This window comes from Rhipicephalus sanguineus, chromosome 7, assembly GCF_013339695.2.
Source record: "Rhipicephalus sanguineus isolate Rsan-2018 chromosome 7, BIME_Rsan_1.4, whole genome shotgun sequence".
In the NCBI taxonomy this organism is placed as follows: domain Eukaryota; kingdom Metazoa; phylum Arthropoda; class Arachnida; order Ixodida; family Ixodidae; genus Rhipicephalus; species Rhipicephalus sanguineus.
The window spans coordinates 72,226,758-72,240,974 of NC_051182.1; the positions used below are offsets into that span (position 1 = coordinate 72,226,758).

Sequence of the window (14,217 nt, forward strand, 5' to 3'; positions counted from 1 at the left end):
TTTTGTACCATTCGTATTGCCGTCAACTACGCTGATTTTTTCTGCTCACGAGACACGTAAAGAGATCCGCCTTAATTGCTGCCGAAAAGACGTGGCTAAAATTACCCGTCGGAGTCAGCAGTTTAACTTGCGTTTGCACGCCCTGAAGAACAACACGAAGCGTCGTCCGCTCCAAGCTTGGGAGGAGGAAGGAGCGCACGCCATGCTGCACTTCTTTGCACCTCGTCTTGAGCGAGTGCAGGCCAGCAGAGAACTCGCGCAGAACTACGCTTGCACCTTGACAAAACGACGGAACTGGTGCAGAGGGCAAGCGCGGCACCAGCAAAACGAGGACGGTGCTGCACCCGTTGAACTGGTGCCGCCGGTGCAGCCAAATCGAAGAGACCTTATGCGTCACCTGATGCCTGAAATGTTGTTAATCTGTTGCGTCATCACGTGATGATTACTTCCTATTTCATGGAATGCACGTGTTGTCCCCGATGCCCGGTACGCCAACGGTCAATTTTCGCGTTTGACGAGGCATAAACCCTTTTCACTTAAGCGAAATTTCGCGTTCGAGCCGCTAACCTTTCAGTTATTAATGAGTCGGCTATCCCTCACCATTTGTACACCTGTGTAGCAAAAGAAGCTGACGACTGCCATCATTCACACCCACGAACTGTCGATGGTGCCAGGTATACAACGGCGCACTTAGCCTATGTCAACCTGAAGAGCCACCGTGCTCGATCTCGTTGTGGGGCAGAATTCTGCTGTCTTTCCAAATAACATTACTCATAGCATACACTGGAAACAGTTATATAAAAAAAGTAGTCAAGTTTCCATTTCATCGTTTAATCAAACTACCGCAATGGCCACAATAATAATGCTAAAAATGCGTGGACTAGTGCCGTTCAAACGTCTTCTACGAATTCTTCACCGAGCAAGCGCCGCAAGTTCCACCAAGACGAGCACTCTCAAGGAACCATCTATATGCTGTTATTCATAGCAATGAATGAATGAATGAATGAATGAATGAATGAATGAATGAATGAATGAATGAATGAATTAATGCAAAGCAGTTATAATGTATACACGTGCGGTGGCCGAAAAATGTGTTATATGCTCCCAAGCGTTGGCGTGCGCACGGGGGGCTGGGGAGAGGGGCGGTCGGGGCGGTCACCCTTTCCCCCTTGTTTATCGAACGGCGGCCGCGACTTCTCCCGATAATTTTACTCTCTAGGACAATTCACGTCATTTTTAATGTGCAGGGTTACGGCCACGCATGTTTTTATGATAATGGCGGCCGACGACCCGTGATCTTGCCTTCAAACTGTTCACTTCTCACATTTACCCCAGAAAAGCCGAGGATCGATACCAGACCGTTATGAGAAGCACGTCATTGCTTGATTTTGATTTTAGGGGCGAAGCTCCTTAAGGCGGCACCCGTTCGTCCCTCGTCGTGCTCGTAGTAGTGAGTAACAAGTCTTACCCTTTGACCTCCAAGGTGGTGCCGGTGGGAGATTTCTCCTGTGCGTTGTTGAACAATAAAAAATTCGCAGCGTGCGCGTTAACTAAAAGCCGAATTCTTCTGTCTCTGTAGAAGTGTAAGTGTTAGCTAAAAGCCGACTTCTTCTGTCTCTCATTCCCATTAGCAGCCATTGTTTACCTCCAAGGTAGTGCCTGGTGAGATTTCTCCTGTGCGTGATTAAACAATAAAAATTTTGTTCAAAACGCCGTTGATTGATGAAATAAACCAACGAAAGACGCCAGATGTTTTGTAAAAACAAAACGAAAGAACGCCAGATGTTTCTAAAGCAAAACGAAAAAGACGCCAGCTGCTTAATGAAAGACGCAAGGTGTTTTCTAAAGCAATGGTTTTCTAAACAATGAAAATTCACAGCGTACATGTAAAATTAAAGTGAGCTGCAAGTCGTCATAACTCATCGAACCTTTAGTATAAACGCGCCCGATCTCACGTCGGTGATGATGTACTGGGCAGAATTCACGGAAGATTCACGGTTTACCGATGAACCTCCGCAGCTTCGCCCACTCATCATCATTCACTCCGTGGATATGCTGTGATTTTATGGTCCCTGTCCTGGACAGCCCTAAGTGCAAATAAATGATATCGCGTATTTTGTTTTGCAACCATCGGGCAGCTTGTATGCTTTAGTACTCAACTAACCAAAGGGTGGGTGTGTGGGGTGGGGGGGGGGCGAAGCGGTGAGACTAGGCCTCTCGTAATGTAGAACACTGCGCACGCGTATGCTCCCAAATGAGTCGTGAAGGGGGAGGCCAAGCCTAAAATATGCTACGCCGCAATGCGCTTCGGAAACCGCATGTCCATAAGTGCTGTGCCGTGGCTATTGTCTTCGAGGACATATCATGGCGCCATCTGCCACAATGTCTCCGTGACGTAAAAATCAACATCACGTGACACCGGCTGCTACGTTTTCAACATTTCCTATGGTTCAGTTCGCTCATGTACGGTCGTATTCGTGTTGCGAGTTCCAAACGATGTGTTTGTGTGCCTTAGCTGTAAAACAACCTGATGTGTATGTCTGATTGTTTTCTGTGAACCAAAGGGCGGCATCGCCGCGTCGTCCACTCTCGTTAGTGCTTGCGCTCGTGGCACTGTCGACGACAGAAGTGAAGAGGCCTCTAGAGTAAAAGGTGCCCTATCATGAGATTTACTCATTCAGCTATAACTGGAAGCATTGACATATCTGTAGACATATACTTTGAAAACTAAAGGAGTGCCCGAAACAGACTTTGAGGGAGTTTTCGCTTGTCCCACATGGCACTTCTTTTTCCAGGGTGAAAGAACTCTCTCTAGACAGTCAGTTACCCAATGCCTCCTCATGGAGTACAGTCCTACTTCTGCAGTAGAGTAAAGGCACTCCTCCGCGGGAGTAAAATTATCGTATTAAAGCAGTTTTCGTTTAAAATAATCGACCGCAAAAAAACGGCACTTCCCATGCGCTTACATCCATGTATTCACACAGACAAAACGCTGAGAGCGCACGCGACTAAGATACGTACATTGAACCAGATCCTTACCATTCTATTACGCAGATATGTGTACAAAGCTGTGGTTTTTGGGAGCGCTGGGAATGTTCCAGTACACTGTTAGTGGAATGCTCTCTAGAATACACGCCAATAGGCAGGCAATCCGTCCAAATTACGGCCGCTCCAAATCAATGCATCATGCGGCTCTGTAGGCGGCGACCAGAAAAGATACAAAAATAGCCTCGGCATAGGTTATTTAGGATTTTATGCCAAACTTTTACGATTTTAGGTCCAAATTTATTTACATGCAAATAGCACATCAACATACAAATTGCACAAGACACAGCAATTGAACTCATGACCCCAAGTGCCCGCAGCAGGCACTATAACTATACCACGCTAAGAGCCACCGCATGCTAAATTAGGTTGTCACAGGATTATATCTTCACACAGTGGTTTGCAAAGAGTCTGTGGAGCTTGCAACTTCTGTTGTTGTATCATCGGTGTGTGTTTCCGCATACACTACGTCAGTAAATAGTTTGCCCCGCGTCATTAACTCACAAACACAACCGTAGACACCTTCGCATCCGACTTGGCTTTCTCGTGCGTCGCGCCGCTAGAAAAATGATAGACGTGTGTGCTTTTGAGTTCTCCACAGTACATTGCGGATGTTCCGCTGTCCGAAAATTTACAGATATCAGCGTGACAACTGTCTTCAGGTGGCGAAACTTACGTATTTGTTTTCTATGAGCGTCTGCTACTAAATAATATTGGTTATTTTTACCGCGAGCTGCATGTGTCTGCATTGGCGGCAGCACGTTCTCAGGTGTGCGAAGACAGTCTGCTTCTGCATGTTAACGCTATGTACGTAGATGTCAGAAGTACAGGGGTATTTTAAAGTGCATCTACAGAAACATGTGAATTTATTGTGCGTGTACGTACTGTCGCGAGCTGCACGCAGAGGCAGCGGTGCCATCTGTCCGCTTAGTCATTCCTCAATAAGAACATATGTGCACTAAGTACGACGCACAGTGCTTGTAAATTAGTCATAGTCAGTATTTCTTGCTTTTATACTCGTCGACCAGCTACTCTCTGTCAGAATAGCCAATACTCTTCAGTATCACGCCGTCGTTAAAGACAATGCCGAAGACGTGTATCCAGATGAAACGCAATGCCCAATAAATAGCGAGTGAGCTGCCCTAGTTCCTAGAAACAGGAATTAGGGCACCTTGGCACTGTTGGTGCCAAACATGAAGAAACGGCGGGGCTGGGCGACCTTACTTAGCCTACCAGCCAAGTCTAAGTTAAAGGAGTACTGACACGATTTTGAGACATCGCAAAAGGGACATTTTTCGTTTCCTTGGTATACAGTGCCAACGTTCTCCGCGCACCTGAGTCGAAGAACACGTATCAAATATCTGAATTTGACTTTGATCTTTTCGTGGCTGAGCATCTGCAAGCCAGCCCCACAGCAATGGACATTATCCTGACGAGTCAACACAGTTCCACCGAGTTTGTTAGCTCTGCGTCCTGCATGCAGCCTAAATCACAGAAATCACTGTCAGGTTCCTGGACGACAATTCACTCATCGTTGTTTACGTGCACTACGAGCAGATGACGGATTTGCCGCTAGTACGTCGCGAGTTTCTGTATCCCCATGACGTCACACTGCTATGAAACCTCACTGAGAAGCCACCCCCTCGATATAGAAACCGAAAGTGTCTTTATAAGGTAGCGGTAATTAAAATATATTCGATGCATTCCCAGGTACCACAATACTCGTTTTAGGTTTCTCGATTTTTATTTTTATTTAGAGCAACAATCTGAAATCTTTTAAAATTGGTGTCAGTACTCCTTTAAAGTTAGCCATATCAGCATATAGAGAGTCAGTGAAGCTAAGGAAAGCCAAGTTCAGCCTCTCTCTCTATTTCGTTCTGTCTTTGTTTTTTTCTCTCCATCTTCTATTTCTTTCTATCTCTTTCCATCTGTCTGTTTCTCCCTCGTTCTTTCTGTATTTCTTTCTCTTTTTCTGTTTTTTTTGTTTCTCTCGCCCATAGCAACTCAATGATATGGTTCCCTAAATACTTCTACTACCGTGCCTAGATAGCCGATTGATTACGTAGGTCGCCTTTGAACCATGGGTACGCGGGTTCGAATCCGACCTCGCAAGAAATGTTGACTCGTTTTATTGATTTCTATTCTACCTCGCAACTTCGCCGAGCACATTTTTCTTTTAACGCTCACCTCGCTGCTCCTTCCCGGCTGCTTGTCTCAGCGCTCATCGTTTTCATCTACGGGTAAACAGCGCTACAACGGGATAAAGAAGGAACAGGACCAACCGCAGACTGAGAACAACGAATTTTTTTTTATTTCGCCGCAGCAGAATATCTACGTTCGGAAAAAGAATAAAATGAAAAAAAAAGATATGATGACACCCCGCCACGGTGGTCTAGTGCTTGTGGCGCTCGACTGCTGACCCGAAGGTCGCGGGATCGACTCCCGGCCGCGGCGGCTGCATTTTCGATGGAGGCCAAAATGTTGGAGGCCCGTGTACTTAGATTTAGGTGCACGTTAAAGAACCCCAGGTGGTCGAAATTTCCGGAGCCCTCCACTACGGCGTCTCTCATAATCATATTGTGGTTTTGGGACGTTAAACACCAGATATTATTATTATAAAGATATGATGACAGCCCGCTTACTAGTACATGCGCGAAGATTACATTCAATGGTCTAGATAATCATGCTCTTTCTTGAGCACGTCTATAGAAGCCATGCTAACAGATGATTCATTGCCCGTGTGGATCACGTGGGCCTCATAGATTTCTCTGGATTTCTCTATGACATACCACTATCTTGTGCAAAATCATACACTGGGCAAATGGGCCGTTGCCTAAACTATCGGTTGCGAGAGCATGCATGCACACTGAAAAAGAGACGGGCAGCAGCCTTGATTTACATTGCTGAAAATGTGGGTGCAAGCCACGCTTCGACCAAACAAAAATACTAAAAACACACAAGAACCTGTGCAGCAGGTTCCAGCGCTGACCAGCGATGTCAGTAACTGTGATTTTGAGCGCAGACATACCGCATACTTTTTTTATTGCCGTTAGTTCCAGTCCTTTTAAGGAAAGCCACGGAAGCTGCTTAAAGAGAGTGTCATTTCTGCAACAGCGCGGACACTTCTTCCTGCACAATGTGATTGCATAAGTCAAGAATTTGTAATTGAATCATAGCAATTCTGATAACGAAATGTTCCTGTTTTACATGTTTATATTATCGCAGAAAGGCTTTCGTTTTTAGTCTTTTAAATAAAACGCCGGGCCTGCGCGGAAAGCGCAGCACAGTCGCGGCGAAAGCTGGAACAGCGGCATTTCTAGAGCCCGTTATAAACTCTCTTGTGGCCACTAATACAAGTAAATTAGCAACGCACCCACTACGCCACAAATCATAATTTTCGGGAAGTTGGGAAGCACCCAAAACGACATTATTCGTTATTCTGCGGAGAAGCGAGGTACCGTCTGTAAGGCATTATGTTCATTTTGTTGATGCGACGGTTGATGACGATGAAGAATTATGGCTGAGCCCTTTGTAATGGGTTGGAAGCTTTAAACGATACACTGGTTGTGTAATTCATATTGTGTGACGCCCGGTCGTTATTTAACTGTCCCACCACGCTTTATAACATACGTTAACCGGAGAAACGGAGAGCGAGAGACACAGAGAGAGGGAATTAACTTTATTGAGACCCTGAGGAAATGGATCATGCGAGCCTTATGGGCTTCCTTGGCAACCAATTGAAGTGCACTTGTGAGGAACCCACTACGCTATAAATCATAATTTTTGTGAAGTAGGGAAGGAGTTGCTATGCAATTTTTCGCCATTCTGCGGAGAACCGTGGTACTCGCTAAACACATGTAAGGCAGTATGTGCACTTTGTTGATGCTGTGGCTGATGGCGATGAATTATCGGAGAGGCCTTTGTAATGGGTTAGAAGCATTTAACAACCCACTCGTTGTGCAATTCGCATTGTGCGACGCCCATTTACAGAATTCGCATTTGTGTGACGTCTGGTTGTTATTTTACTCTTCTACCACACTACATTACATATGTTAATCTCGTTCCTTCGCGACATGAAGCCTGTATAGGGTCCTTTTGCAACGCAGATCCAAGTACAGGTATGGATCACAGGTAGAACACTGGGCTCCCACGCAGAGGGCCCAGGTCCGAACCTCGTTCCATCCTCGAATTTTTTTCTTATTTCCTTTTTTTTCGTGCGATAGCGGTTACGGACACCGGCGGCGGTGGCGACGGCGGACAACTACGGCGCCAAAAACGGCCGTTGAAATGATCTCATAACAGCTTACGCTGTAAGAAACGTTTTCACACGCCCATGGCTACCATTGGTTGCTTTCGCTGCCCTTGGTTCAAGTTGGCTACTTGTTGGCTAGATTTTTTTCAATTTTCTTGTTACTTTTTGTTTTTTCGACCTGGAAACGCTGTATTTCATTTTTACGATTATCTGTGTGCGCTAGTCAAAATTTAGGGCGTCACGGCGATTGGTGCTAGAATGCGGCGCTGCTTCCTGCATTCTCTTTTACAGCGAAGATGGCTAGGCGAAACGAAAATCTGTCTGTCCTCATTTTGCCAGAAACTTCTCCATTGGCTGTGCCGTCAGTGACGTCGCTCTTTACGGAGCACCTAAGCGCGCGCGATTGACTGTGCCGTCAGTGACGTCGTTCATTCTGTCGCAGCCGTGCCGCCGAGCTCCTGCGCGGCGCTTTCAAATAACACGTTCAACATGGGTAGGCTACGGACACAGATTGTACAAACTCCCGAATAGCAGACAACTTTCGAAGAACAGCGCCGACAGCAGAACAGTGAGAGAACTCGTGTTCGCTGTGCCTATGCTACAGTCCGTGCACAATTGCAGACCAGGGTGGCCAAGCGCAAGCAGCAACTGCGCACCGAGGACCCGGCAGCTTGCGAAGCCATTCTAAATCGCCAAGGGGAACGCAAGCGCCACTGCGGGGCGGATGCCGCTAACCACGACGCCGAGCCACGGCCGGACTGGAAAGTCGGGCGAGATTTCCGTCTTACGGCCTTTGCTATCGAGTTGAAAGCAATGGCAGCGTATCTCCGCGCTTAGCGCCACTGCTCACCGCGAGGGGCGCAGAGACTTTGCCCTAGTAACTAGCCGTTGTTATAGGCGTTCGTGCTTGCTGTTTGCCGAGAACATGGAGGGGAAAAAACGCGAGCACACGCTCGCCTTTAAATTTCCATGAACCGCAGTCGCGAACGCAACGACTAGGGAGCCTACATGAACGACCGTTCTCTCGAGCAACGGCAGGGTCGCAGCGACCGCACGGGGGTGCGGCGGGAGGGGGAAACAGACGCATTGCGAAGGCCGTAAGACGGAACTCTCGTGCGCCATTCCATCCGGCCGTGGCCGAGCTAACTCGAGAAATCGAATGCAAGCGACAACGGCGAGCCGAAGAGGCACCGGTGCGGGCGAAGCAGCGTCAACGTGGCAATGGCGGGAACGCGTTCGCCAGGGGATTATCCCATTGATAAATACCGAGGCTGCACGTTTCAGCTTCGCTGGCTAACCATCTGTACCAATCATATTCTCGGCGCAATAGTTATTCTTTTGATATTCTGATATGGTAATGGGCTCTAAATGTACTAAGACCAGAAAATCGATTTCCTCTTTAGTGTCCCTTAAACATGGGAGAAGGTCACTGTAATGAAATGATACAGTAGCGAATTGCTGCACGTTCTATATACACAGATAACAAATTCAGGAAGATTGCAAAAGGTACTGTATGCTATTCTCTTTTGTACTGGGACAATAGAAAAAGATGGTTGGTTGATCCCTCTGTCATAGGAATCGGTATAACACGAAAGTGAAACGTGTCGTCACAGAAGTAGTTTATTGTTTATAGTGCATTGGTATATGAGAGCTTGTACAATGTCTACTGTTGTTTGTACTCACTTTGACGCCTAGTGGCATATCTCCGTACGGACGACAAACGCCCATGATCATGATTTAACCCTAGCGGTAGCTGAACAAAGATAGCATCAACAAGTACATAATAAACACTGATACTCGATATGCAATCCTTCAAAGCGTCGTGAAATGCGAAGAGAAACACTACGCGCGTCGTGTCTTCCCTAGCGTGGCCGTTACTTCTCACAGCGCGAGCAGGGAACGCGCTGCGACAGCCAGGCGAGCGTCGGAGAGCTATTTGTCGATATGGATGGATGCTATGAGCGAGGCTTGCGCTAAAACCACCACCTCTCGGTGTGTTGCAGCGTTGATGAAATTAAACTTGTATTGGAAACGCGGCGAATGGGACGCTCGTTGCAACGGCGCGTTCTTGTTGTTTCTTTTTTCGAGCCTGGTGGCACAGATGTCACGGCCCCGTTAAGGCTCGCTCACGCTAGCGGCAAGTCCACCGCAACGGCACGCTGCCGCAGAACGTCCGTCGTCGCCGCACGCGCGAGAGCTGTCCAACTTGCACGGCAAGCTACGCCGGCAAGCCTCCGAAAAACATGGCCGCAGTGTCAAAAGCGGTTGTGGTCCGCCTCGAATCTATCAAGTGGCCGCCGTGCGCTCTGTAGCGTGTAAGCTCTGAACTGATGCTTCCATTTGCTTTAGATTCATGTCCTTAAGCTTCGACAGCAAAGTATTCGTACAGATTCAGCCCCGTGTTTGAGAGCCGTGCTCAAATAATCAATGCTGTAGGCTAAGCGAGTCGAGATGAGCGCGTCCACATGCTCGGAGGACATGGATTACGCGTTTGTTAGTTGTTTCTTATTCTCCATAGCTGGCGCCACTTGACCTGGCGCCAGCTTGGGGACACTTTTTTGGTTTTACGCGACGCTTTTTATAATGCCGGGCAGACTAAAAGGCTCTATTGACTGCTGGAACCATGCCTGGCAATGACACGAACGACATGCGCACTTCTAGCTTGAAAAACGGGGAGCAGAAAGCAAGCAGCTCGAAGCGTCCCGCGGCAGACGCACATGACGCGGAAAGCCGAATGCAGACGACGCGGCCCGCCGTAGTCATGGCAACCGCCCCTCCGTCGCTGATTGGCCACGGTGGTCTCCGGCAGCCGCAGAACGGCACGAAAATGGGTCTCGGACCTATTCTTCCAACGGCAAAGAACGGCTGACGTGCGCGAACGAAATCGCTTAGGGCCCGCTCACGCTAGCGGCAAGCCCGCCGCAACGGCGCGGTGCCGCACAACGTCCGCCGTCGCCGCACGCGCGAGAGCTGTCCTACTTGCACGGCAAACTTCGGCGGCGAGCCTCCGAAAAACATGGCCGCACTGCCAGCAGCGGGTGTCGTCCACCTCGAATCTATCAAGCGGCCGCAGTGTGCTCCGTAGCGTGTAAGCTCCGAACTGATGCTTCCATTTGCTTTATATTCATGTCCTTAAGCTTCGAGAGCAAAGTATTCGTGCCGATTCGGCCCCGTTTTTGAGAGCCGTGCTCAAATAATCGATGCTGTAGGCTTAGCGAGTCGAGAAGGGCGCTTCCGAATGCTCGGAGGACATAGATTACGCGTTTGTTAGTTGTTTTTGATTCTCCATAGCTGGCGCCACTTGACCTGGCGCCAGCTTGGGGACACTTTCTTTGATCGTACGCGACGCTTTTTTTTAATGCGGGACAGACTAAAACGCTTTATCGACTGCTGAAACCATGCCTGGAAAACGACACGGACGAAATACGCACTTCTAGCGTGAAAAGCGCAGAAAAAAAAGCAAGCAGCTCGAAGCGTCCCGTGGCAGACGCAGACGACACGGAAAGCCAAAAGCAGACGACGCGGCGCGCCGTAGTCATGGCAACCGCTCCTCCGTCGCTGATTGGCCACGTCGCTCTGCGGCAGACGGAGGACGGCGAGAAAATGGGTCTCGGACCTATTCTGCGGACGGCAAAGAACGGCAGACGTGCGCGAACGAAATCGCTTGCGCACGGCAGCCTGAGAACGTCAAACGGCAAACGGCGAGCTGCCGTGCCGCTAGCGTGAGCGGGCCCTTACGCACGGCAGCCTGAGAACGGAAAACGGCAGACGGCGAGCTGCCGTGCCGCTAGCGTGAGCGGGCCCTTATAAAGGGGACGCTCATAGCATCCATCCATCCAAGAGCACTGTGAGAGGCAAGTGTGAAAGATAAAAGGCGCGTTCATGTCGCCTCCGTAATGTGTTTGACGGTAGCTCAGTGGGCCAAACACCCGCCAGCCATCGTCGCAGACCGAGAGGTCATGGGTTCGGTTCCCGTCAACGGAACATTTTCTTATAGTTTTTTTTTCTTTGCCACCTGATGGCATTCATTTTGCTGACGTACTTCCGTGGCGGAAATACGTCATGAAAGTCTTGGTGGGCCCCGGCATAAAACACTTTCGTGTTAAAAAATAGAAAGCTATTACCATTGTACGTCCTACAAAAATCATTCCAACGCTAACTATTCAGAAATTATCGCAATGTCTTGTTCCTGTTCGATAGCCACACACATTCGTGATTCCACAGGAAGTCCAATACGTAGACTTCATACTCCAGACAATCGTGTGTAACATATTCATGCTTATATTTATGCTGAACACACAGGCAATAATGGCGAGAAAGTGTTTCCGATGCGCGAACTGTGCAGCCCTTGAGCGTCGGAGCTAAATATTTTTCGACAACGCAGAGCAATGGAACTCCTTCGCGGCACTTTCCTGGCTTCATTACTGCCGAAGTATCCACTATGGTGGTCTAGTGGTTACGATGCTCGACTGCTGACCCGAAGGTCGCGGGATGACATCCGTGCTGTGGCGGCCGCATTCGATAGAGGCGAAAATGGTTGAGGCCCGTGCGCTTAGATTTAGGCGCACGTTTAATAACACCAGTTGACCAAAAATTTACGGAGCACCCCGCTCTCATCAACGTTTTTAGAACCAATACAGTAGTAGTAGTAGTAGTAGTAGTAATAGACTTTTATACAATTTCGCAGCTCCGCTCGCGTGCCGACACAGGCGGCCGACGCGTGAACTTACAGCGCTGCTGCTCCATTTTGCTTCACTTGCCGTGGCCCCCGGGATACGATATGACAACGCACCGTTGCCCTCCATGGCCCGTCGCCGAAGCTAATCGCGGAGGCGACCCACCTGCCGCAGCGATCTCGGACCCGCGAGGAGTAGCCGCTTGCGACGCGTTGCGCGTTTCTCTGTGCTCGCTTCCTCCGTACTCCATACGTGATCGTTTACGAACGGTGATCGCTTGGGAAGCAGTTCTTTCGATTTAGCACGTGTGAAAGGGACAAGGCTGAAGAATGTCATCTTGATGCGCGTGTTGCACGAGCGGCTCGGAAGCGAACACTGCTCATCACTTCTCCATACCAGGGCAGGGACTTGCAAGAAATATCGTCTGAACGCCAATCCCACCAGAATCGTGAAGACTAAATTCGCTACAAGTCGCCTAACCGAGCTCAGGGAATACAATGAGGTACCTTAATCAACCATAGTTCGCGTTGTACGCCTTTCTCATGAAATCAGATTTAATTCGCCCGAAAATTAACAACGGTCCTCTGTTTTACGACTTGCTTAGTATGACAAATCTAAGTACATAAGCCAGTGTCATTTTCGGCTCCACAGAAAAAAAGCGACCGCCGTAGTCGTGATCGATCCCGCAACCTTCGGGTCAGCATCCGAGCACCGTAACCACTGTTCCACCGTGGCGGCTAAACACAGGATGACGGCAATGGAATATTCGTGCGAGAGGACAGCTAGACGTGTGAGATTGTACCATTATTATAGGTCAGGTTTGATTATCTTTGGTATTCCTGGAGCTTAGTTTGTGAAATAATCGCTTTTTAAAACAGTCGAGGTTATTGAAAAAGTTTAAATCTCGAAATCTCGGCTGTCACGGCCGCCGATAGCTGCTGCGACGATAGGTCACATGGGTGTTGTAGCAGACGACGTGTGAGGCATGATGCAAGATGGAACTGCAGCGCCGCTAGTTCTTGCGTCGGCCGTTGCGTCCACTTCGGAGAGCAAGCGTCTATAGGGAGCTGCGAAACTGACCTGGCTCTAGAAACGTTGATACTGTATGTGGCTTAAAGGGCCCCTCACCAGGTTTGACAATTTTGAGCTAACGAGCGCAATGCATACACTGGGCGTTCACGATCACGTCTGCCAAAATCTGCAACGCTACGCGCCGCGGAAATGGGTCAGACTTTAAGGTGAACGCTGCTTGCCCTTCCTCTCGCGGGCGCGCGCTTTAGAGAATGAGGGGATGACGTACATGAGAAAATGACCCTACGTATATGGTAGTGCTGTGACGTCGCTCCTCTACGTAGACGACTGTGCTCTGATGTCGCCAACAGTAGCACGTGACACTGCGATAATTATTTGACACGACATCTTTAGTTTGTGTAATTTGTTGCTTGAATAGATTAATAAAACTTGAGAGAAATAACGAGACACACAAAGGGAATGTGTGCGTCTTTTTCATTTTTTTTTTGTGAATTGCAGTTAGATGCGGGGCTGATGTGCCTCCCTCTACCGTGCGTTCGTGTCCCCGCGGTTAGCGCATCGAGCAGACGCCAGCCCCGGAAACGAAAGTAATGTTCTGGCGCGTTCGAGCACTCATTATGCTCATTTGTTCTACCGCGTCCAAGTAAACGTTAATGCGGCACTGACTCATGATACCGCCACTCTCGTGCCCGTACAAATGCCTCGAGTTTCATGCCCGTCCCGCAGAAACAGGCAGTACACCACAGGGAACGCCGACAAAACACCTACGGCCGCTACATAAAAACAAAGGTAGCGGCCGTGCAACGCCGCTCTCGTGCTCGGGCTGGCTCGGGCACGTCATGCGCACGTGACCATGCATGCGCATGACGTGTTCATGCGTATGTGTCAAGTGAAGAGGGCAGGGAAGGGATTTGGCTTGCTAAGGCTACACGGGGCGAGTGGCAAGGGTTTGAAACTCGCCTCCTCGCATCATGGTTTCGCGCCGCTACAAATTATTGTTTTTCTCAGCTCGTAATGAACCGATTTGAAAAATTCCTGCGGCATACTGCTCTTCATTCGGCACACAACAACTTCCAGCGTCTAACTAAAATTTGCTATGTGGCCTGGTGAGGGGCCCTTTAAGGCACTGCCATCTCTTCTGAACGATGAGGACTTTGATATTTGAAGCCAATAACTCTCGCGACGTTTTTCTTTTTTATAATTCAGCCAGCC

The 14,217-nt window shown here is 48.8% G+C and overlaps 1 protein-coding gene across 1 annotated transcript in view; it reads left to right on the forward strand.

The window, feature by feature from the left end:
* The window catches only part of LOC119398763 (zinc finger protein 90-like), a 72,422-nt gene that overhangs the window by 20,837 nt on the left and 37,368 nt on the right, over nucleotides 1–14,217 (forward strand). The window contains exon 6 of the mRNA XM_037665581.1: nucleotides 7,919–8,067. Within this exon, the coding sequence (XP_037521509.1) occupies nucleotides 7,919–8,067 (149 nt within the window). The remainder of the gene's footprint in view (nucleotides 1–7,918; nucleotides 8,068–14,217) is intronic.